The 23,388-nt window shown below is 40.8% G+C and overlaps 1 protein-coding gene across 1 annotated transcript in view; it reads left to right on the forward strand.

The window, feature by feature from the left end:
* The window catches only part of CUBN (cubilin), a 292,271-nt gene that overhangs the window by 7,964 nt on the left and 260,919 nt on the right, over positions 1-23,388 (forward strand). Inside the window, exons 7-14 of the mRNA XM_036275497.1 lie at positions 6,545-6,671; positions 7,595-7,757; positions 9,937-10,068; positions 10,937-11,032; positions 13,107-13,225; positions 13,621-13,807; positions 15,252-15,364; positions 18,383-18,617. Of these exons, the coding sequence (XP_036131390.1) occupies positions 6,545-6,671; positions 7,595-7,757; positions 9,937-10,068; positions 10,937-11,032; positions 13,107-13,225; positions 13,621-13,807; positions 15,252-15,364; positions 18,383-18,617 (1,172 nt within the window). The remainder of the gene's footprint in view (positions 1-6,544; positions 6,672-7,594; positions 7,758-9,936; positions 10,069-10,936; positions 11,033-13,106; positions 13,226-13,620; positions 13,808-15,251; positions 15,365-18,382; positions 18,618-23,388) is intronic.

Consider the following 23,388-nt stretch of genomic DNA (forward strand, 5'->3'; position numbering starts at 1 on the left):
TGGGGCGGGGCCTTAGGGAGTCAGCAGGGCGGGGCTACCAGTGTGAGCCAGGTTGCTGGAGTCCCAGATATGGCAGCTGTCTGCCGCCCCAGGGAAGGGCTCACCAAAGGAACAAAGGCCTCTGACAGCACGTTTGTCCCGGAGAAAGCCCCCTCTCCAGCTCTCACTCCAGTGCCAACAGCTCAGTTCTTCCCTGTATGTCTCTGGCGCCCGTGGAGCTGCCTCCCCTCCAAGCTTAGAGGGAGAGAGTTCGATAAGTCCGTGCGCGGGCCCTTTAAGGAGCTGCCTGGGACTCCAGCCGCATCAGCCTCCCTGAGCCTCAGTTCCCGCTGGTTTTTCCAGCCAGACGTTATGGGGACTTCTCTTCCTGGCACTAGAACCCTGAGCGGGGCACCTGGTGTGGGACAGGGACCCCTGAGTCCTCAGGAAGGACCTTCCCAGCCGAGGTGTCCTCCTGATTTTTATCTGCCACACGTGGGTGTGGGACCAGCCCGTCCGCCTCCACCCCTCCTACCAGTCTGGATGTGGCTGCTGCTTTAATTCCGTAGTTGTGGGACTTCCATTCAGCTTGATTTCAGGCGGTTTTGAATGAGGGTTGTTCTGTAGTTTAGTTGTAACTTTGATGTGGTTGTGGGAGGACGCTACCGCGTTTACCTACCCGCCATCTTGACCGGAAGTCCCCCACTTTTGCATATTTAAAAATATATATTAGGGTGTGCTTCTGAACGACTAAAACGTCCCATAGTTAAGAGCAGCGAAGACTATGTGTACCAGCAGCGAAATTCGGTGCTCCATGGGGAACACGTGGCTGTTATTTAAAGTACACATAACTAGCCTGGCGGTGTGGCTCGGTGGTTGAGCGTCGACCCCTGCATCCAGAGGTCACCGGTTCGATTCCCGGTCAGGGCACAAACCCAGGTTGTGGACCTGATCCCCAGTGGGGGGCATCCAGGAGGTGGCCAATCGATGTTCTCTCTCATTGATGTTTCTGTCTCCCTCTCCTTCTCCCTCCCTCTCTCTCTCTCTCTCTAAAATTCAGTAAAGAAAAAAAGTGGCTGCGTTTAAAAAAAATAAATAAATAATAATAATAATAAAGTGCACAGAACTATGTACCTAGTGCAAGAAAAGCTTGCATCCTCAACTCGTACCCCGCACAGAAACCCTGTCTCTGGAGGCCCTGAGGAACTGGAAGAAGGCCACCGGGGCCGGCAGACGGCAGGGTGGAGATGCGGCTGAGGGTCAGGAAGAGTCAGATCAAAGCAGCAGATCTAAGAGCTTTAAACAGAAGCAGGTGTGGATGAAAAAGGGGTTCCGGGAAAAGTAACCTCTCAGGGAGATCTGATCATAAATTCCTAACTCGGCAGGTCATCGTGGGTAGTCAGGCATATAACTTCTTTAGTAAAAGGCTTATCTTTGCCTTAAGCGAGCCCTATCCATTGTTTTTGTGCATCTAGATTAACACCCCATTGAAATGTCCCCTTTAGGGCCCTCCTTCTAAACCTTGACCACCCTTCCCCAGCTGCTGTGGCTCAGTGGTTGAACGTCGACCCTGCACCTAGAGGTCGCAGGTTCAATTCAATTCCTGGTCAGGGCCCATGTCCAGGTTGTGGGCCCAATCCCCAGTGGGGGGCATGCAGGAGGCAGCCAATCCATGTTCTCTCTCAGAGATGTTTTTCTCTCTCCCTCTCCTTTCCCCACCCCCCTAAAAGTCAATAAAGGAAAAAAAATTTTTCTAAATCACTTTCTAAAAAAAAATCTCTTGACATTATCTTTCCCCATATATTGGTGGGTCCCTGGTACTCTGTGATTATGAAAAGATAAAGAAGTTGGTTTTGTCATGGCGAGAACAGTCTTTCCGTACTCTGGGGTGTAATCTCGCCAGAGGGAAGAGCAATTGTGGGCTCTCTTACTGGTATCTCTTCTGTCTTGTCCTTCAGTTCCCTCAGAACAACATTCATTCTGTTCTTCCCAGCACAAATCAGTACAGTAATTTGGGGATTTTTTTCCCCCTGGTCATCTGCAAACACACTATTTTGTCCCCCAAAGCACTCACAACCTTTCTCATTTAATTGATCCTTTGGTTCTTTTGATCTGATCTTAAGTGTTTTTTGTTCATGCTAAGTTATAAACTTAACTCATTGAAACTTCTGATAGCTAAAGCCATGAGTTAGTCATTGTGCAAAACCAAAATTAACCACCTCTAACTTAAATTAATATTCTTTTTAAGAGCTTTTTGCTATCTGGATTTTGTTTCTCATTTAAATTATCCACCCCTGCCCCCTTCCTGCTTTTATAAATATTCAAACTTGGACTAGGTCTAGAATGTGAACCTAATCTTTCATTCTCTTGGAAGCCTTATCTCCTGATTTATGTTTATGGGCATTTATCAAAGAGAATTGCTGCTTGTAGATGTTAGTGGCAAATGTCCCGACTTCTAGCACTAATGCTTTACTGCCTTCCTGATATCTAGGAATGTCCTGGAAATGAGATCTCACTCTGGTCTTTCTTTACCATCACTGCCTTCCGGGGTCTTACAAGGCAGGGGAACATCAAAGGTGTGAAGTGGGATGCGATCCATAGACCAAGGCAAAATTGTTCCCCCCACCCCCCAGCACATTATAGTCTCCCCCAAAACCCTGCCCACCTCTGCAAATAGAAAGGTATATCTGCATTACAGGGGTGGAAATGCTTTGTCCAGATACAGATAGGAAAGGGAGATGGAGAGGTTTCTTTCTGTTCAGAGCTGCCTAAAGAGTAAACAGCAGATTGCCGCTGTTCAGAGCAATGCTCAGCTCTCTCTTGCACACACCTGTAAAAGACTCCATGTGTTGATTCTGGAAATGGTTCTGGTTTTCTCTGCCCTTTATGGATTTGCTGGAAGATAGAAGAGAGTAGAACATTTAAATCTGTTTATTCCTCTTGATATGGGGATAGTTTATGGAGCCTCAGGAATTCCACTCAATTTTCTGCAACATAAACACCCCAATTCAGGTATATGATAGAGTCTGGGCATCAGTAATGAAACAGCAATCACTTCGAGGCTTCCTTGAGTTCTGGTAATTATGTGAGGTTCAATCCCTGTTAATCAGTAATTGCTCTGGGGCTAGTAACCCCTTGGGGAAACTTCAGACATGTGTCACATTGAACTTGGAGGCTGTGGACGAATCTGGAACTGCAGCAATAAGGCGGGCAGTTTGCTCCGGCTTTGGGGCCTCCTTCAGGCTGTCAGTCTGGGGTGACAAAGGAGTCTATTGAAAGGGATTATAATTCCTCCTATGAAAGATAAAGTACTATGCAAATGTAATTAATTGAAAGCCCTAGTTCATAGGAAAGTTTCTGGTTAGAGTTAATTTTTAGAATAATGACAGTAGACGGAGGAACACCATGGTCTGTTTCCACCCAGAAGGTCTTGGCCTCAACTGCTTGGGCAGCTGACAACTAAGACTCTGCCACTTCACAGGCTGTCACTGCCTCTTTGTTCCCAAGAATGGACTCTTATTGTTCTCCTTCTTACTTTGGATTGAGACAGCCCTTGGGCTTCACATTTGCCATGTGTATTATATACTTCAGGCTCAGACCGAGAAGGCTTTCTAGAAAAAAAAAAAAAGTTGCGTTTTTTGGTCTGTTTTCCTTTCTCCAGGAACACAAGGTGATTAGCAGGTTTTAGTTTATGCCTTTCCCTTCTCATCTCTGGTGGATTTTAGAACATGGAGAGCTTAAACCATGAAGATGGTCTGGTTTTTGCTCAGAAATTAGTTAGGTATTAAACGTATTACCTCTTTCAATTATAGTCACATTGAACCATGGACTCTGAAGCAAGTTAAACTATGACTATGAAAGTATATTTGACCTCTCGAATTGCCAAGGGCCCTTGCAGTGTTTTGAAGACTGAAAAGCCGGGTTTTATTCTACTGGAACAAATCAGCAATACAAGGTCATTACAAAAGTGACTTCTGCAGGGAGGAATATCATTCTTTACTCTCTCTCTAAAGGCCATATCCAGATATTCTGAGAATACATTTTACATACAAACACTGTTATGTTAAAAAGAGATAAAAAGGAAAAGTCCTCAACTAACTTTACCTTTCTGGATGTGGGAATGTGGCCTAGAAAAATCAGTGGTGCAAGGGTAACACAGACAGGTTTTTAATTGATCGTCTAACAAATGTCCACATCTGTAGCCTTGGGCCATGTGAGTCTTGCCTGTAAAATGGGACTAAGAATACTTGTTTTAGAGGATCACAGCAGAGGACGCTGATAGTGTGCCTGGCTTCTTCCTCTCCATCTCTTTGTCACATTATCTGAACTTAAATGAGAGAAGTATACTTCCTGTGTGTATTTATTGATTGATTGATTTTTGTATGTGCCCCTAGCGGGAACCAAACCCGGGATTCTCTGGTCCGCAGGACGACACTCCAACCACTGAGCCAAACCGGCCAGGGCCTTCCTACCTGTTCAGAGGAGAGTATAGGATTAAAATGAACACAGCACCAGTGATAACAGCAAGGGAGAAGGAAGAGAGATAAAGTGAGAGGATTCAACAGCAAGTCCATGTATCAGAATTTCCTCTCAAATCTTAAGTCAATTTCCAGTAGTAAAGCATTTAGTGGTAAGATGAACACAATTTTCTGAGCACTTCCTATGGGAAAATGCCTTTAGATCCTAAGATGAAAATAGTGTTGATAGATTGGCACAATTATCTTATAAGAAACAGAGTTATTACATTGCCTGGGATGAACAGTTAACTGCTATGGTCAATCATGTCCCGTGAGGTCCAGAATACTCAGAGCTTTCACACATGATAGACTCCAAAAGCTAGTAATAATTGATTTAAAGATGCAAAAAAAATTTATTTGGCAGGTGGAGGTGGTGATAAAATAAACTTTTGGCAAGGGAGCCACCTGGATCAAATATTCAAATATCACTACGTGAAATAGTCTGAAGTTCTATAATCTCTAAGAATCAAATTAAATTCTGTGAAAGAATAGTTTCTTTATAGATGGCAGAGCGCCGAAGAAAGGGAAGAGAATATGAGATGGAGAGTGTGGAAAGAGAGAGGAGAGGAAGATAAATCACTTCTGATAGGGAATGGATAATTGAATTTCTTTTTAAGTTTAATCATCTATTGCTATTCATCTATGACCTAATCTTAATGAGAAAGACTACCTTGGAATGCTCAGAAATATGATTTCTTATTGGAACAGCTTTTACATGACTATATATTGGTGTTGCAAATTGCGCGGAGCCAGAAAAGCATTTACTTACCTGAAATTCGGATTTCACGGGTATCCCGTAACTTTATCTTCTAGGTCTGGCAACACCTCACGTGAGCGCCTGAGCGCTACTCACCATTTCTTACTCTCCATCTCTGGCCGCATTCGCTGATATCCTATTCACTCAAAGGTGCCACCCCAACAATTGTTTCTGGGATCCTCCATGGGTACACCAGGTTCTGTGCCCCGAGTGTGACTCTTGATGCTTCTCAAACAGCCACACTCTCATTTCGCACAGTGTCAATCACATGTTTGTTTCCATCATGGACATCAGCTGAACCACTTGTGCTGTTCAAAGAGCTTCTTTATCTTGTAGAGTGGCCCCCTTTCCAGAACACTCAGAAACGAGTCCTTGGTTCATGGCCGAGCAGCTCCTCCCTGTTCCTCACCTCTAGCCCCCGGCCCCAGTGGTCAGTTCCCTCCATGAGGTCCAGCGCTGTTCAAGGCAGGCAAGCAGGGGCCTGTGGGCCTGGCTCTCCACTCCACACACCATGCTCAGATCTGTGTTCATATCTGCACGCTCCACCTCCGCGGCGCCCGGCTCGTACCTTCCACATTCCCTTTGGAGACGGTGCAGACAGAAAGCTAACTCTGTTGTTGTAAGACTTATGCAAAGCTTAAAGAAAATTTAAAACAACTGTGCTTCTTTGGCTATTGTTGCACTGAAATCTTCTTGAAGCACAGCACCTACCGAGAGTTAGGTATTATGTCATAATTACTTCTTGTGGGGTGAAATGTGACTACGTAAAGTATGTCTCACAGATCGAAGTATCGCCCTGTGTAATGCAGTAACAATTACCATAGATGTGGATATCACCCTGCTTGTGGGGTCACACAGTTCTGGAGAACATTTAGGAATTTATCAGCTCAGTCAAGGTCACCTGTGCTTACCAGTGGGCCCAGCTGGACAGGTGATAAATGGACTTGCTGGTCTCTTCCTTGACTATCTTGAACAAACTCTTAGTTTATGGCTGTCTGAACTTTGAAAGGTTTGATGACTTGATAGCAGAAAAACTGCTAGAGGCAGACTTGCCCAGACGGAAAGTTGTGCCCCTCTCACACTGCCTTGAGGCGATGGCACGTGACTGACCGCCCTGCCAGAAGCACAGCCGAGTGGTTTTCTCCCCAGACTTCAGCCAGTCTGGTTTGCTGCTCCACGCTTCCACGTGAACGTCACTGACCTGCAGTTGGAATTATTATTTTTTATTGATGCTAAGAACAGGCACTCATCCTGACACAAGCCCTGACATTGTGCTCTTGTGTGACCACAGTTGTCGCTGCTCGCCCGACACACACGGCCCCCAGTGTGCATCCAAATACAATGACTGCGAAGGGGGCTCCCAGGCGCTGTGTGTCCACGGCATCTGCGAGGACCAAGTCCGCGTGCAGGATGGACAGGTGGGTTCTTTCCTCACCAGGACTCCCTGGAGGGGTCAGGGGCATCCGTCTGCCATCCTGCCTGATGGTGAGCAGCATGGCCCTGGGAGGTGGCACACAAGAAGCCACTTCCTGCCCTGAGCAGGGCACAGGGGCTGAGAGGTATCTGTACATAAGCAGGAAACTGCACCCAGACTTTAAGGTTTCATTATATAAATTGCTAACATTTTTATTTTTCCTTCATGAATCTCTGTGAGATATGACCTTCTCTTGGCCTTGTGAGTTTTAAGTGACAAGACACGGAAACACAAAAGGCCCAGTCTTGTCAGCAACTGCAGTTTTAAGGAGTCTGGATTTTTCTGGCCCCAGTGACCGCTGCAGACTCTGAACGCACTTCTGCAGTGCCCCGTGCTCTGGGCCTGACAACCTTGACTCCTGACCCTCAAGGTCGCCCAGGCCTTCCTGCGTGGCCTTGTGTGAGACCTTCGGGTCTTTATATTTTGTTCCATTTTTATTTCTACTTACGCAATGGAAAATGGTTCCCTTCCAGTGATGGTGGAGGGGAGGGGAGCGAGAGGCTTGCACAAAGGAAACAAACAGAACTGATTTTCCAAGGCCTGTGCACATGGGTGTTTTTCCCTCTAAAAACACAGCAGGCTGAGGTGATTGACTTTAATTATATTGACTTACAGTTCTTGATTGTTGTTGCTCTTTCCCTGGGACCTTTGGGGGCAAATTACAGGTTTCCCTTACTCTGAAATAAAGATGTTTCTCTTTTTGGTTGGTCTGGTCTAAATGCTTAATCATATAGGAGGAAAAAGAGAAGCCACTCAATTATGGAAATGAGCGTCAGAGGGTAAACAGCCGGGGGCTTGGTGAGATTGTCTTAGGTTTTCTGGCTTGTTTTCTTGACTGTCTTGGTTCTCGCTCTCGTCCTCCCACAGCCCAGGTACAGCTGCATCTGCGATGCTGGCTGGACGTCCCCAGAGAACAGCTCGGCCTGCACACTGGACATGGATGAGTGCAGCCTCTGGCCAGCGCCGTGCTCGGCTCTGGTGCAGTGTTTCAACACTCCGGGCTCTTACCACTGTGGGGCCTGTCCCGCAGGTACGTGGGCACGTCTACGCCCAGCAGAGGCACCGCGCTGGCTCCGCGTGCCAGCCAGGCAAGGTGCCAGAGCCCGTGTCCTTCCGCCGCCAAGGGAGACCAGACAGTTCTCAGGAGGCATTCCAATCCGGCTTCATGCCCTACTTCACTAAGTCTCACTCCGGACCATCTTCCCGCTGTGACAACTGAACGGAAGGGAGGTTTGTCCCTGGCCGTGCTAGGGTCAAACACTGGGGGCACTGTTAGCCAGTTTGTGAGGTCAAACGTTTGTGTAGCCATCAACAGACTAGACTTGAGACCTAAAGGCGTGCTCTAGTTTCGCCTTTCACACCAGCCAGGTGTTTGTGAACTTGGCTGAATTATTCGTGTCTCTGCTTGAGTCCAGTAGTTCTCACCCAGGTGTGTCAGCTCCATCACAGATGTACAGGGACCAAATCTTCAGTGGGGGCAAATACAAAGTCATTAAAATGTGGACTCTGGACTCAGAGAGTGCCTAGGTCTGAGTCCAAGTTTATTCCTCCTTATGTGGGATCATCATCATCATCCATTTAATGCATCTTTGTAGTTCACCTGCTATGAGCAAAGCGTTGTGCTGGGTGCACTGGTAAGAATGAACCAGATCTCAGGGTGTACAAGGCTCGCCTGTACTCCTCGGGTGTTCTTTTATAGAAAAGTCACTAAGGCACTGTGATAGGCAGTGTTTAATTCTTACAAAAACCAAGAAATGGTAGCAATCAGTATCATTGCCATTTTCAAATATAAGAATGTGAGGCTTAGAGAAGGTGAATAACTTACCCAAGATCACGTAGCTTATAAGCAACAGCGTTCAAACTCAGGTCTGCCTGACTGGCGGAACTCTGCCCCTGAACACTGTCTGGGCCACCAAGGACCCCGCCCACCTGCTGCCTTACTCAGTGACTTTGGGTTTCATGAATTCATGTTTAGATCTTGTAAGAGGTTTGAAACATTGTCATAGTTGTGATCATTTAAATGATGAGTAACAAAACTTGACACAATTGAATAACACAGAAAAGTGTAAAGTACAATGATATTCCTTTTTGCACCTCCGGTCTCCAAAGGAGACCACTGTTAGTAGCTTGTACTTGCTCCTCTTCTACCTTTTCCTTCACCAAGACTATCACATTCTGCATATTATGATATTTTGTATTTTCATTTCTTTCTATATGTTGTGAGCACATTATTAAAAAGATTTTGTAGTATGCGTTGGTATAGATAAGTCATAATATAATTGGCTAGGCCCCGACTGACCATTGAGAGTTTCTTCTCCATTAACAGTGCTGCACTAGACATCTGCTTGCCTATTTCTCTCTATCCTGACAGTTTAACATTGCAGAACAAATTTTAAGAAGTGGAATTGGTAGTCAAATGGTATGTATTTTAAGAAATGCAATGAATACTGTCAGGTCTCTTTCCAAACAGGTTTTATTAATTTAACTTCTGACAACAGCATATAAGAGTACCCCAATTGCTCACCTCTTTGCCAGAATTTGATTCTAAAAATTTAAAACAGTTTTTGCTCTGGCTGGTTTGATTCAGTGGTTAGAGTGTTGACCTACAGACCAGAGTCTTGGGTTTGATTCCAGTTAAGGGCACATACTTCAGTTGCAGTTCAGTCCCTGGCCCTGGTCAGGGTCATGCGGGAAGCAACCAATCGATATGTCTCTCATGTGAATGTTTCTCTCTCTCTCTCTCCCACTCTATCTGAAGATAAATAAAAAAAATATTCTTGCCCTGGCCATTTTGGCTCAGCTGTTAGAGCATTGGCCCACAAACCAGAGAGGCCTGGGTTCGGTTCCTGCTAAGGGCACATACCTCAGTTGCAGTTTGTCCCCAGTCCCAGTTGGGGTCATGTGGGTGGCAGCCACTCCATGTGTCTCTCTCACATTGATGTTTTTCTCACTCCCTCCCTCTATCTCTCCTGCTCTATCTGAAGATAATGCAAAATGTCCTCAGGTGAGGATAAAATATATATATCTCCTTAGGTAAGGATAAAAATATATATATATTAAAACAATTTTTGCCAATCCAACAGAGTAAATTTCATTTTAATCTACAGTTTCTTATAGCTGAGCAGGTTTGTATATGTTTTTGACTATTGCTTTTCCTCTTTGTTGATTCATCAATAGAGCTAACTTTTCAAATCTTCTTGTTTTTCTAGGCTGGAAAGGAAATGGATATGATTGCCAAGATATTAATGAATGTGAGATAAACAATGGCGGTTGTTCTGTGGCTCCACCTGTTGAGTGTGTGAATACACCTGGATCTTACCACTGTCGGGCCTGTCCGCCAGGTACGACACTACGTTTCCTAATTCCATTACAGGCAAAGCATCTATTTAAAAACAGGATCTTTCCCTCCTTTTAAAATATGACCCAAGGAGATAAATTGAATAGTCTGGAGAGTTTTACTTATGGATTCAGGGCACATTAGTACAGCTGCATTATAAAAAGGAAATTAAAAAAATTTTTTTGAATATCAAAGGAAAACAAGAAACCTTTAAAGACTGTGAAATAACTTACTGAGATATTGCAGAATTTGAAAAGATTTCTCTGTGAATCACAGACCTACAGGTCTATTGTTCCCACAGCTAATTTATTACTATAATGTTTTACGTATAAAGTTTACTAAATAACAGGCCTAATAGTAGGTAGTAATACATGTTAATTTTGCTTCTCTCCTGGAAAGAAGTCATTACTGCTCTTCTCTAATCTAAATTGAGTTGCTATCCAGGAAGTTCAACGAGTTCTAAGGGATTAACTGAAACACTATATATTTCATTCACACAAAACAACAGTACTTTGGACTTCTACAGTAACTTAGCTCTAAGATCATCAAGTCACTGTAATTAAAAAATGTCAACTTTTTTAGTGTCAGCACTAAGTATACCAGTAGTTTCATATATCTTTTTATTTTTATTTTTATTTCTCATTTTGTAATTAGAAACAACTAAGAGCAGTGTTTCTGAAATCAGGTTTCTAATTCTTGTTGTCCTTTTTCTTAATTGTGGAATTTTGTTTATGACATTTTAAACTTACATTTCCGGTTTGATGATAGAGGATCTCTGGTTGGTCCGGTTCATGACATAGTTGATTCTCACTGGGAATCTTCTTCTTGAGTTTTCTTAACGCCTGTCATGTGCCTGCCCTTGCTGTGACCAGGGTACCAGGGCGACGGCAGAGTGTGCACGCTCGTCGACGCCTGTTCGGTCAACAACGGAGGCTGCCACCCACAGGCGTCGTGCTCCTCGGTCCCAGGTAATGCCTGCTCTCTCCCTCTGTTTGGGGTATTTTAATATGACCTTGTAAAACAAATCAACTTTTACAAATCAAAATCCTCTACCCTCAAAATTCTTGTTTTGATCTTCAAACCAAAAATTAATCCATATTATAAAACTATACATTGGGATCTTTAAAAATGCAATAGACTCTGCTCTTTTATGATATGTTCTAATTTAGCAATTATTTTCCAAAATAAGTCAGTCAGCTACTTATTTCATAATTGTATTTCAGTAAGCAGGAAGGAGAAAAGGAGGAAGGTGGATATGTTCACTTTCTTTAAGGATACTTTTATTTCTATGCTATTGGCCAGGACTGAGCCTGGCGGCTAACCCTGGCTTCAAGGGAGGCTGGGATATGTAGTCTTTATTTCAGGTGCCCATGCCCCCAATTAATATAAAAAATAAGGAAGGAAAAATGGAGCTAGGGAGACAACCAACGGTGTCTGCAATGCTGTGTAAAAGAAACTTCCACTCCAATAATTTAAACTTATATATTGCTAAACTTTCTCTCAGAAATGTTGTACCAATTTATATACTCACCAACAGTGTATGAAAATATACATTTACCCCACGCTTGACACTGAATACTATTGCTATTTTTCATTGTAGTCAATTTTATAGGCAAACTTTGCCTTCCTGTTATTTTAATTTTGACTAAATGAAAACTAAGGTTTTGGCTACTACTACTAATTATGTTTTACACACATTTAATGGCCATTGTTTCTATTTGTTCATGTCCTTTGATAATCTGCTTTCTTACTGATTTATAAAATTTCATTATGTATTGAAGACATTATTTCATTATCTGGCTCATATTTTACATGTATTTTCTCCTGGCATTTGTTTTTATTTTATCATTTTGTGGTGGTACTTTCCATTTGGAAGTTTAGAACTTTTATTTGGTTAAAATGGTAAATCTTTTCTTTTAGGATTTTCCCCTTAGAATTAGGCCTTCCCTACCAAGCAAATCTTTTAAAAAATACTCAAGTACATGTTCTTTTATATTTTCATTTATTTTAAACATTAAGTTCATTGATCTTTTTAGGATTTATTTTTATCTATAGCATCAAATAGAGATCTAGCTTAATATTTTTGTCCAAATGGGTGCCTGGCCCCAACTCCATTTACTAAATAATGTATCATATCTTTGGCTATTTCAAAATACCACTTTTATTTTTATTAGCATGTCACATATATGTACACATAGTAAAAAAATATATGTATATACACACTTGTAATTATTCAAATGTTTATTGAATGAGTAATAGCACACTAAAGAGATTAAAAGCATGAATTCTAGAAAAAAGACTACTGGGATTTTGATTTTTCCTTGGCTCCACTGTATTCTAGCTTTGTCTTTAACTGTAAGTGGGGATAATAGCAGTACGAACCTGCGAGGATTCAGTTAGTCAATATATGTGCGGTGCTTGCAACAGATATGATCATCATAAGAGTGCTTGTTTCTCTGTCAACCCCTCCATGATGGGAAACTCCCTATTCCCTTAGTGTACCTCACACTTGTGCACACTCAGGACCATGACGTGCAGATCAGTGTCAGTTTGTATATAAAGTATGGAAGACAGGTAATGCCTTCCTTATTTTATTTATTATTATATTTTTGTTAATCCTCATCTGAGGATATTTTTTAGATAGAGTGGAAGGGAAAGAGAGAGGGAGAGAGAGAAAAGAGAAACAGCCATGCGAGAGGAACACATTGACCGATTGTCTCCTGCATGACCCCGACCAGGGCTGAGGATGAATGGCAACTGAGGTCCATGCCCTTGACCGGAATCAAACCCGAGACTGTTTGGTCTGTGGGCTGATGCTCTAACCACTGAGCAAAACTGGCTAGGGCATGCCTTCCTTATTTTTAAGGTAAAAATAGGAAAATAAAGATTCTACTACATTCTCCTTAGACCATGTTTTACCATCCCTAGGGATCTGCCGACTCGACTTGGACAAGTTGTAGTCCAGACAACAGAGCCTGAGATTTGTTGCTGGGCTGCATCAAGGAGACCCGTATTTACACTCTCACTTTTATTTCCGAACAGGTTTCTTACCTCTCTGTACTTGTCTCCCGGGATATACTGGAAATGGTTTCGGCCCAAATGGATGTGTGCAACTCAGTAATATTTGCCTGAGTCGCCCCTGTTTAAATGGACAATGCACCGTGAGTCCTTTATTCTTCCTGAGGAGATGGGACTGAAGAATTTTAGTGTCACATCTCTGTAATATTTTTCCTATGATTTATTACTTTTAAGGTACTGATTAAGCTTAAGATAAAGAACCTCAATAACTCTCAGATGAAGGTAGATGGTAACTTTAGTTTCCAGGAAAAACTGATGAGTTCATTTTCTCTCTGAGTGATTTACAAAGTAGCAAAACAAAGCCTCTACTTAGCGATCACCATTGAAAAGAATAAATACAAGTTAGGTCCCTGGAAGCTGCTTGAGGCTCAACACCTGCTGCACACCCCATGCAGCATCACTGTTTTCGTTGTGTGGGTTGATTCGAGTTCATTGTCTGTCCATTTGTTTTAGGGCATGATGTTGTTTCTTTCCTTAGGACACAGTGTCTGGTTATCTTTGTAAGTGTGACTCGGGCTGGGCTGGCATCAACTGCACAGAAAACATCAATGAGTGTCTGAGCAGCCCCTGTTTGAATGGGGGGACATGTGTCGATGGCATTAATGCTTTCAGCTGTGAATGCACACGTTTCTGGACTGGACCCCTCTGCCAGACTCCCCAGCAAGGTATGCTCAGCATCCCTTATACCACAGATGCTCACAGCTCAAAATGACCACCATTGAATGCATCCTACTGCAGATTCCTCAACTAAACCTACTTTCTAGTCTAATTGCTCAAATGCTTAGAACTAAGGCTTTTCTTGAAGAAATTGTATAAAATTCACAAGGTAGATGTATATCTCCATTGAAGCCAGAAGTACCTTTTCCTCAAAGAAAAAAATTAGCTGTTTGCATTATGTCCATTCTGAAAGCAAAGTATGCTAAAGTATTATAGTTTTCTAAGGGTGAGTTTTCTCTAAAGCACCCATTTAATTTCCCTAGAATATTCCACTTAATCATGTTACTCTTCTGCTCTAGAATATGCTGGGTTCCCCATTGTCTATTAAATACAGATTAGGACTGTTTTTCAATTGTCCTCTTAACCAGGCCTCATCCTATCCATTTAACTTTATTTTTCATTAGTTCTCTAAAACTACTCGTTTCAATACAGACATCTTTCCTTACTACCTGACCCCATGTGCTGCCATGAATATTTCTGCCTTGTTTCTTTATTCCAGATAGATCTCCCCCCAACCTCTCCAGATTCTTTCTTTGCTTCCCATCCAAATGTATGTCACCTTCAATCTCCACCATAAAGCCTCTTGTGACTTCTCCAACCCTCCCTTATCCCTGATTCCAAATCAGCACATTTACTGAGGCTTTGCTATGTGTTCAGGACTGTGGTAGACCCCCGCAAGAAATAAGAAAGCACAATATATCACGAAGAAATAAGAAAGCACAATATACTGTTGCCACATAGTATCTGCTTATCTTCCAACCGAAGAGACAAAACTAGTACAAATGGCACAGAAGAGATAAGAGCTAAAGACAGGAACTAAATTGTGTGGGTTCCAGTGAATATCACAGAGGTAGAATGGGAGGCAGAGAACACACAAAGAGGCAGGGAAGTTCATGGCAGTGATGATACATGAACTGGACTTTGAACAAGAAATGGGATTTGGGTGGAAATCCAAAGAAAAGGGGACGGGGAGAAGAGAGGAGGGCAGGACTTCTGTCTCTAATGCTAATTACTCAGACTTCTCTCAATGTTTCATCAGCAGGGTTAGAGTTGCCTAGCCTCTTCCTCTACGGAGTCTTTTAAATTTTTTTTTTTTTATCCTCACCCGAGGACATTTTTCCATTTTTTGTTCAGGTAGAGCGGGAGGGGGAGAGAGGAACAGAGAGAGAGAGAGAGAGAGAGAAACATCGATGTGAAAGGAACACATCGAGTGGCTGCCACCCGCACAACCGACCAGGGCCGGGGACACACTGCAACCAAGGTACGCGCCCTTAGCGGGAACCGAACCCGGGTCTCTCAGGACCGCAGGCCGACGCTCTAACCGCTGAACCAAACCGGCCAGGGCTCTACAAAGACTTTTAAAAACACAGTTCATCTTCTTTCCCTTTGCAGTCTGTGGAGGGTCCCTCTCAGGGCTGAACGGGAGCTTCACCTACAAGAGCCCTGACGTTGGTTATGTTCATGACGTTAACTGCTTCTGGGTTGTTCGAACTGAAGAGAGAAAGGTAAATGTAGTGTCTCTTGTCCAACGTAGGTTTCATTTATATAAGCATGTGTAATATGTGTATATATTACATAAAATACATATAGTGATAATTTATCGATTATATATTGAGGATTTACAAAACGTCAGGCTTGGGCTAGGCAATTTAACTACCTTTCTCTAACCTTACAGTAACTCTTTGAAATAAGGAACAGTATCCTCATTTTATAGACTTGATAATGGAAACGAATAGAAGCTAACTAATTTAAAAAAAAAACAACAAACACTCCTTAGCTGGTAATTGGACTAGCCAGATTTCAGTCAAGTTTGTGTTTCCAAAGTCCATACTTTGTCTAGTATGGATGATTCTCTACATGGTTTGACCAACGCCAAGTCAGTGATTTGTAAAGGCGTGTTCTTACTGAGAGAGTAGTGTTTGAAGACGATCACTTAATAATGTTGATTATTATACACAAATGGAAACTGCTATTAAGATGATTTTCTTATCAGTGTCTCCTCTGGGCCACTGCATGTGCCCATGTCTTATGCTCATTGTTGCATAGATTATGTCATTGCTATTTAACTCTCATAACCCTGAAGGAATTATCTATGTAACCTCATTTTACATATAAGGAGATGGAGCCTAAAGCAGCTGAGAAATTCCAGGGGTGTATGTTTGGTTTGTAAGTGGCATGCAGTCACTTGAACCCAGGCCATTCAACCTCAGTGACTCTGAGCCTGAACCGCTGCACAAACAGCCTTCAAATTAAGATCTGAGCCAGAGGTTGTTAGTGCTTTTATAACCAATATTTATTATTCAACTCTTTAAAATATTTACTTTTCCATCAGTTCTTAGGGTCATTAAAATAAAGTTGTATTTCTGAATAAATAAGGTTTTCCCTTAAAACCCTATTAACTTTTTCAGCAATGTTACAGAAGTCATTGTACACAGTCAGAAAACATTTTTTTATTTATCCTGGGGAGGGTAAACTCTTTGGAGCCTGCTAACTCACAATGAATAAACTCTAAAATCAGTTTCCCATTGAGTATGTGATGTGAATTTCCTTCCTTCCATTTTGTTTTCATGAATTATATTTCCTGACATTGAAAATAATTTTCTAATAAAAAATCTCTTTTGTGAAAATTTTTGATATTCTATTATTTATGCTGTTTTCTTGATTATTGTGATTTTATATCTTTGAATCTTCAACACAATTTACATAAAACAGTGGAAAATTATATACAAATCAGGATAGTTCAATTCGGCATTTATTTTATTTTTATTGAAATTGCTTCAAGGGCAAATGTGATATAATGTTGGGTAACAGATCTTAAAAATACCCTAGCATAGAATTTCAAAAACATCCTGATACTCTTTTTCACTGTTTGAGTGCTGTTGTGGTTTTAGATCATAATTAAAATTAAATTCAACAGCCTTCTTTTGGTTTTTTTTTGTTTCTGTTTTTTTGCATTTATCTTCAGATAGAGTGGGAGGGAAAGAGGAAGGGAGAGAGAGAGAGAGAGAAACTTTGATGTGAGAGAGACACATCGACTGGTTGCCACCTGCACAACCCCAACCAAGGCACGTGCCCTTAGTGGGAACCGAACCCAAGACTTGCTGGTCTGCGGGCTGTCACTCTAACCGTTGAGCCAAATTGGCCAGGGCTGGTTGCTTGCTTTAAGGGAGTTTGTCACTAATACATATTGTGTATTATGTATATGTCACTAATACATATATATATACACATATATGTTTATAATTTTTTTCCTTCATTGATTTTAGAGAAAAAGGGAGAAGGACAGCTAGAAACATTGATGAGAGAGAACATCCATTGGCCACCTCCTGCATGTCCCCCACTGGGGATCTAGCCCACAACCTGGGCACATGTTCTGACTGGGAATCAAACCGACAACCTCTTGGTGCATGGGTCAATGCTCAATCACTGAGCCACACACACCAGGCAGTAAAAAATATTTTATATTTAATTGACTATATTACTATATTTTTTGGTATAGTCTAACATTTTAACTTAGAGACACAGTTTTGTGTTTATTCTCTCCTATTTGTATGCTCAGACTCTTCATATTACCTTTGCCCATTCTCTGCTCTTATTAATTATCTCTTATGATATGCAACCACCAAAGACTTGCAGACATTATATATGCCTACACCGTACCTATTCAGTCTATACCTGAGGTTGTCAGTCTGGGCTGAGTATCAGTATCTTGTTGAAAGGTTTGGAGACCCATAGGATTCAGTATCTCTGGGGTCAGTGATGAATATCTGTGTGTGAGCTACAGGCTACTCGGGTGATCAAGGTATAAATTCTTGTGAATGGTACATTAGTCAATTAAATTAAATGCAAGGTAGATTTTTCAAATGTCTAATCTATTTTACTGATTTGGAAGCATTTGTTTAATGGACTTAACAGTTTGATGAAATCTAGGTTAATCTATTTCATTAACCTACTGAATAACAACTCAAGGAATATAAAGTTCCAGGTAATGCTAGATGAATACATTCTACAGATCTGTTGTACAACATAGTGCCTATTGTTAACAACATGATACTTTGTACTTCAAAACTTGTTTAGGGGATGGATTGTGTTCTTACCATAAAAGAGAGAGAGAGAGAGAAGGAAACTGGGAGATGTCGGATGTGTCTATTACATTGATTGCTGTGATGCTGTCACAATTGTTTACATATGTCCAAATCCATGAAATTTTACAGATTAAATATGTGCAGTTCTTTGTGTATCAATTATACCTCAATAAAGCTGTAAAAATCTATTTAATTAACATTAACATTTTGCCATAATTGGTTATGTATCGGGGGTGGGGGGATAGATAGAATTTTACCTCATACCAAAAAGAGAAAAGATTTTTGATACATGTAGATTTTAGTTGAAGTGTAAACAATTTTTAACCCAACTCATTTAACAAGTAGAATTTTCATATGTATTTGTGGATAACTAGAAAATTTTAGATATCTCTCTTGAAAGTGACTCACTATAAATCTGTGACCTTTATATATTTTTAGGTTCTGCGCATCACTTTCACGTTTTTCCAGTTAGAACCAGTGAGCACTTGTCCACATGAGTTTCTTCAGATTCACGACGGAGCGTCCTCCGCAGCGTTCTCGCTTGGCAGGTTCTGCGGCTCCAGCGCCCCTCAGGAGCTGCGCAGCAGCGACAACGCTCTCTATTTCCATTTCCACTCGGAACACTTAAAAAATGACAGAGGCTTCACGATAATATGGGCAACACAGCAACCAGGTAAATACAAACATGGAGGGAAAGAAAGCAAAATCTTGAGGTTATTACATTTTTTTTTTGATCAACAGTAACCTTTTTGGGTACATTAGGTATTTGGAGATCTAGTGTTATAGAATATTTTAATAATTATTTTTATATCAAATAAATCTACAATAAATTGGCATTTGATTTTGTGTTCAGAGAGAATGAAATGTGTGATGAAATGGAAGAGATGAGAAAACATGAGTTTTTTTTTTATCCTCACCTGAGGACATTTTTTGATATTTTGTTCAGATGGAGTGGGATAAAGAGAGAGAGAGAAAGAGACATTGACGTGAAAGGGACGTGCCCTTAGCAAAAACAGAACCGGGTCTCTCTAGATCGCAGGCCGATGCTCTAACCGCTAAGCCAAACCGGCCAGGGTGAAAACATGAGGCTTAATGAGTCCCTTATGAAATTACTGACCAGCGTTTTCATAAGCTCAACTAGTAAATTGCTGTAGGGATGCTACTGAGGACACCCACCGTTCCTTCAGGGAGTATACCTTATCTTAATGACTATTTGATCATTAGTTTTTGTTATATTTTTGTTTTGGTGGTTTATTAAAAAAATTTACTAGGAGATTTTTAAACATAGAAAAAACTAAACCAGTACACCAAAACTCCAGCTCATTTATCAATAAATCTGTGGAACTATTTCTGGAATGTCTTTTTTTCCCATTAGTCTATCTATCTATCCTTGTGGCATATTGGCTTAATTACTGAAGCTTGAAGTCTGGTTGTGTAAATACTCTAACTTTGTTCTTTTTAAATATGCTAGGTTCTTTACATTTCCATATAAATATTAGTATCAGCTTGTTTATTTCCCCAACAATCTGCTGGGATTTTGTTGGCATTGTACTGAATCTGTAATCATCTTGGAAAGAAATGACTTCTTAAAAATTCAGACCCTATCAATTAATGAACTTGGACTACATATTTATTTATTTAGTTCTCTTTTAATTTGTATTAGCAATGGTTTATGATTTCGATGTTTACTTATTTCATGTTTTGTTATTTTTTCCAAGATATTTGATATTTTATGTTACGTTAAATGACATTTTTCTAAGATTTCATTTTCCATTTGCTATTAGTATATTTGTATCTTCCTTATTATGAATGAACTTGAACAACTTTTCATATGTATTTTAAAGGCCATTAGAATTTATTTCAGCTCTTCATATATGTAGAAGCTCTTCATATATTAGAAATAGTAATTCTTTGTATTATATATTGCATTTTTCCCAGTTTGCCATTAATATTTTACTTTGCTCATGGTGGTTTTTTTTGTTTTTTTGGATGTAGTTTTTTTTTAATTATTTATTTATTTTTTTGTTACAGAAGTTTCTCCATTTTTACCCCATTGGCACCTCCCTCCCCACCCCACCCCCCCGCCCCGTCCCCGGCTTTGTTGTCCATGTCCATTGGTCATGCATACATGCATATAAGTTCTGTGGTTTAGCTCCTCCCACTCCCCACCCCCTCTTCTGAGGGATGTCAGTCTGTGCCCTCCTTCCATGTTTCTGGGTCTACTGTATTCCTCAGGCTGTTATGTTCATTATATTCTGTATATAAGTGAGATCATGTGGTAATTGTCTTTATCTGCTTGGCTTGTTTCGCTTAGGATACTACTCTCCAGGTCCCTCCATGTCGTCTCAAAGGATAATAGATGTTTCTTTCTTTTTATTTATTTATTTATTTTTATCCTCACCCGAGGACATTTTTCGATATTTTGTTCAGATAGAGTGAGTGGGAGAGAGAGAGAGAGAGAGAAACATCGACGTGAAAGCTACACATCAAGTGGTTGCCACCCACACGACCCAACCAGGGCTGGGGACAAACTGCAACCAAGGTACGTGCCCTTAGCGGGAACCGAACCCAGGTCTCTCCGGACCACAGGCTGACGCTCTAACCGCTGAGCCAAACTGGCCAGGGCAAGATGTTTCTTTCTTACAGCTGCATAGTACTCCATTGTGTGTATGTACCACAGCGTTTTTATCCATTTGTCTACTGATGGACACTTGGGCTGTTTCCAGATATTAGCTATTGTAAATAGTGCTGCTATGAACATGGGGGTACATATATTCTTCCTGATTGATGTTTCAGGCTTCTTAGAGTATATTCCTAGAAGCAGGATCACTGGGTCAAATGGAAGTTTAATTTTTAATTTTTTGAGGTAACACTATAGTGTTTTCCATAGTGGCTGCACCAGTCTGCATTCCCACCAGCAGTGTATTAGAGTCCCCTTTTCTCCACACCCTCACCAACACTTGTTGTTTGATGATTTGTTGATGGCAGCCATTCTGACAGGTGTGAGGTGATACCTCATTGTTGTTTTAATTTGCATCTCTCTGATGATTAGTGATGTTGAGCATTTCTTCATATGTCTCTTGGCCATTTGTATGTCCTGTTTGGAGAGGTGTCTATTCAGCTCCTCTGCCCATTTTTTAATTGGCTTCTTTGTCTTCCTTTTGTGGAGTTGTATGAGCACTCTATATATATTGGAAATTAACCCCTTATCTGATATATCATTGGCAATGATGTTCTCCCATACAGTGGGTTGCCTTTCCATTTTGATGATTGTTTCTTTTGCTGTGCAGAAGCTTTTAAGTTTGATGTAGTCCCATGTGTTCATTTTTTCCTTTGTTTCTGTTGCCTTAGGTGATGTATCAGTGAAAATTCTGCTGTGTATGATGTCCGAAATTTTGTTGCCTACATTTTCTTCTAGAATTTTTATGGATTCACGGGTCACATTTAAGTCTTGTATCCATTTTGAGTTTATCTTTGTGTATGGTGTAAGTTGAGGGTCTAGTTTCATTTTTCTGCATGTAGCTGTCCAATTTTCCAAATACCATTTATTAAAGAGGCTGTCTTTACTCCACTCTATGCTCTTGCCACCTTTGTCAAATATTAATTGAGCATATTGCCTTGGGTCCATTTCTGGGTTTTCAGTTCTGTTCCACTGGTCTACATGCCTGTTCTTGTGCTAGTATCAGGCTGTTTTGATTACAGTCGCTTTGTAGTATAACCTGATATCTGGCATTGTGATTCCACCTACTTTGTCCTTCTTTTACAAAATTGCTGTGGCTATTTGGGGACTTTTTTGGTTCCATATGAACTTTTGAAGTATTTTTTCTAGTTCTGTGAAATATGTCATTGGTATTTTGATGGGGATTGCATTGAATCTATAGATTGCTTTGGGTAGTATGGACATTTTAATGATGTTAATTCTTCCAATCCATGAACAAGATATGTGCTTCCACTTTTTAATATCTTCCTCTATTTCTTTTTTCAATGTCCTGTATTTTTCTGCAAATAGGTCCTTTACTTCTTTGGTTAAGTTTATTCCTAGGTATCTTAAATTTTTTTGGCGTGATTGTAAATGGGATTGTTTTTTCAGTTTCCCTTTCTGTGAGTTCATCATTGGTGTACAAGAATGCCGTCGATTTCTTGACGTTGATTTTGTATCCTGCTACCTAGCCAAATTCATTTATTAAGTCTAGTAGATTTTTGATGGAGTCTTTAGGGTTTTCTATGTATAATATCATGTCATCTGCAAATAATGACAGTTTCACTTCCTCCTTTCCAATTTGGTTCCCTTTTATTTTTTTCCTCATGTCTGATTGCTGTGGCTAAGACTTTCAGTATTATGTTAAATAAGAGTGGCAAAAGTGGACATCCCTGTCTTGTTCCTGTTCTTAATGGAAATGTTTTTAATTTCTGCCCATTGAGTATGATGTTGGCTGTAGGTCTTTCAATATGGCCTTTATTATGTCGAGATATGATCCCTCTATTCCCACACTGCTGAGCGTTTTTATCAGAAATGGATGCTGGATTTTGTCGAATGCTTTTTCAGCATCCATTGATATGATCATGTGCTTTTTATTCTTCATTTTGTTTATGTGGTGTATCACATTTATTGATTTGCGAATATTGTACCAGCCTTGCATCCCTGGAATGAATCCCACTTGGTCATGGTGAATAATTATTTTGATGTATTGCTGGATCCGATTTGCTAGTATTTTGTTCAGGATTTTGGCGTCTATGTCCATCAGGGATATTGGCCTGTAGTTTTCTTTCTTAGTAGTGTCTTTTTCTGGTTTTGGAATTAGAATTATGCTGGCCTCATAGAATGTGTTTGGAAGTCTTTATGCTTGAATTTTTTGAAATAGTTTGTGGAGAATGGGTGTTAGTTCTTTTTTGAATGTTTGGTAAAACTTCCCTGTGAAGCCATCTGGGCCTATGCTTTTGTTTGCTGGGAGAGTCTTTATTACCTCTTCAATTTCCTTCATTGTTATTGGTCTGTTCAAGTTTTCTCTCTCTTCCCGGTCCAGTTTTGGGAGACTGTGTATTTCTAGAAATTTGTCCATTTTGCTTAGATTGTCGAATTTGTTGCCATATAGTTGTTCATAGTAGCTGTTAATGACCTTTTCTATTTCTGTGGTGTCGGTTGTTACTTCTCCTCTTTCATTTCTGATATTGTGTATTTGGGTTCTCTCTCTTTGTTGCTTGGTGAGTCTAGCTAAGGGTCCATCAATCTTGTTTGTCTTTTTGAAAAACCAGCTCTTTGTTTCATTGATCCTTTGAATTGTTTTTTTGGTCTCTAAGTCATTTATTTCTGCTTGATCTTTACTATTTCCTTCCTTCTACTTGCTCTGGGGTTTTCTTTTTGTTTGCTTTCTAATTCTTTAAGTTGTGAGGGAGACAGTCAATTAGAAATTTTTCTTGTTTCTTGAGGTAGGCCTGTACTGCTA

The sequence above is a fragment of the Molossus molossus genome, unplaced genomic scaffold (genome assembly GCF_014108415.1).
Source record: "Molossus molossus isolate mMolMol1 unplaced genomic scaffold, mMolMol1.p scaffold_m16_p_1, whole genome shotgun sequence".
Taxonomy (NCBI): Eukaryota; Metazoa; Chordata; class Mammalia; order Chiroptera; family Molossidae; genus Molossus; species Molossus molossus.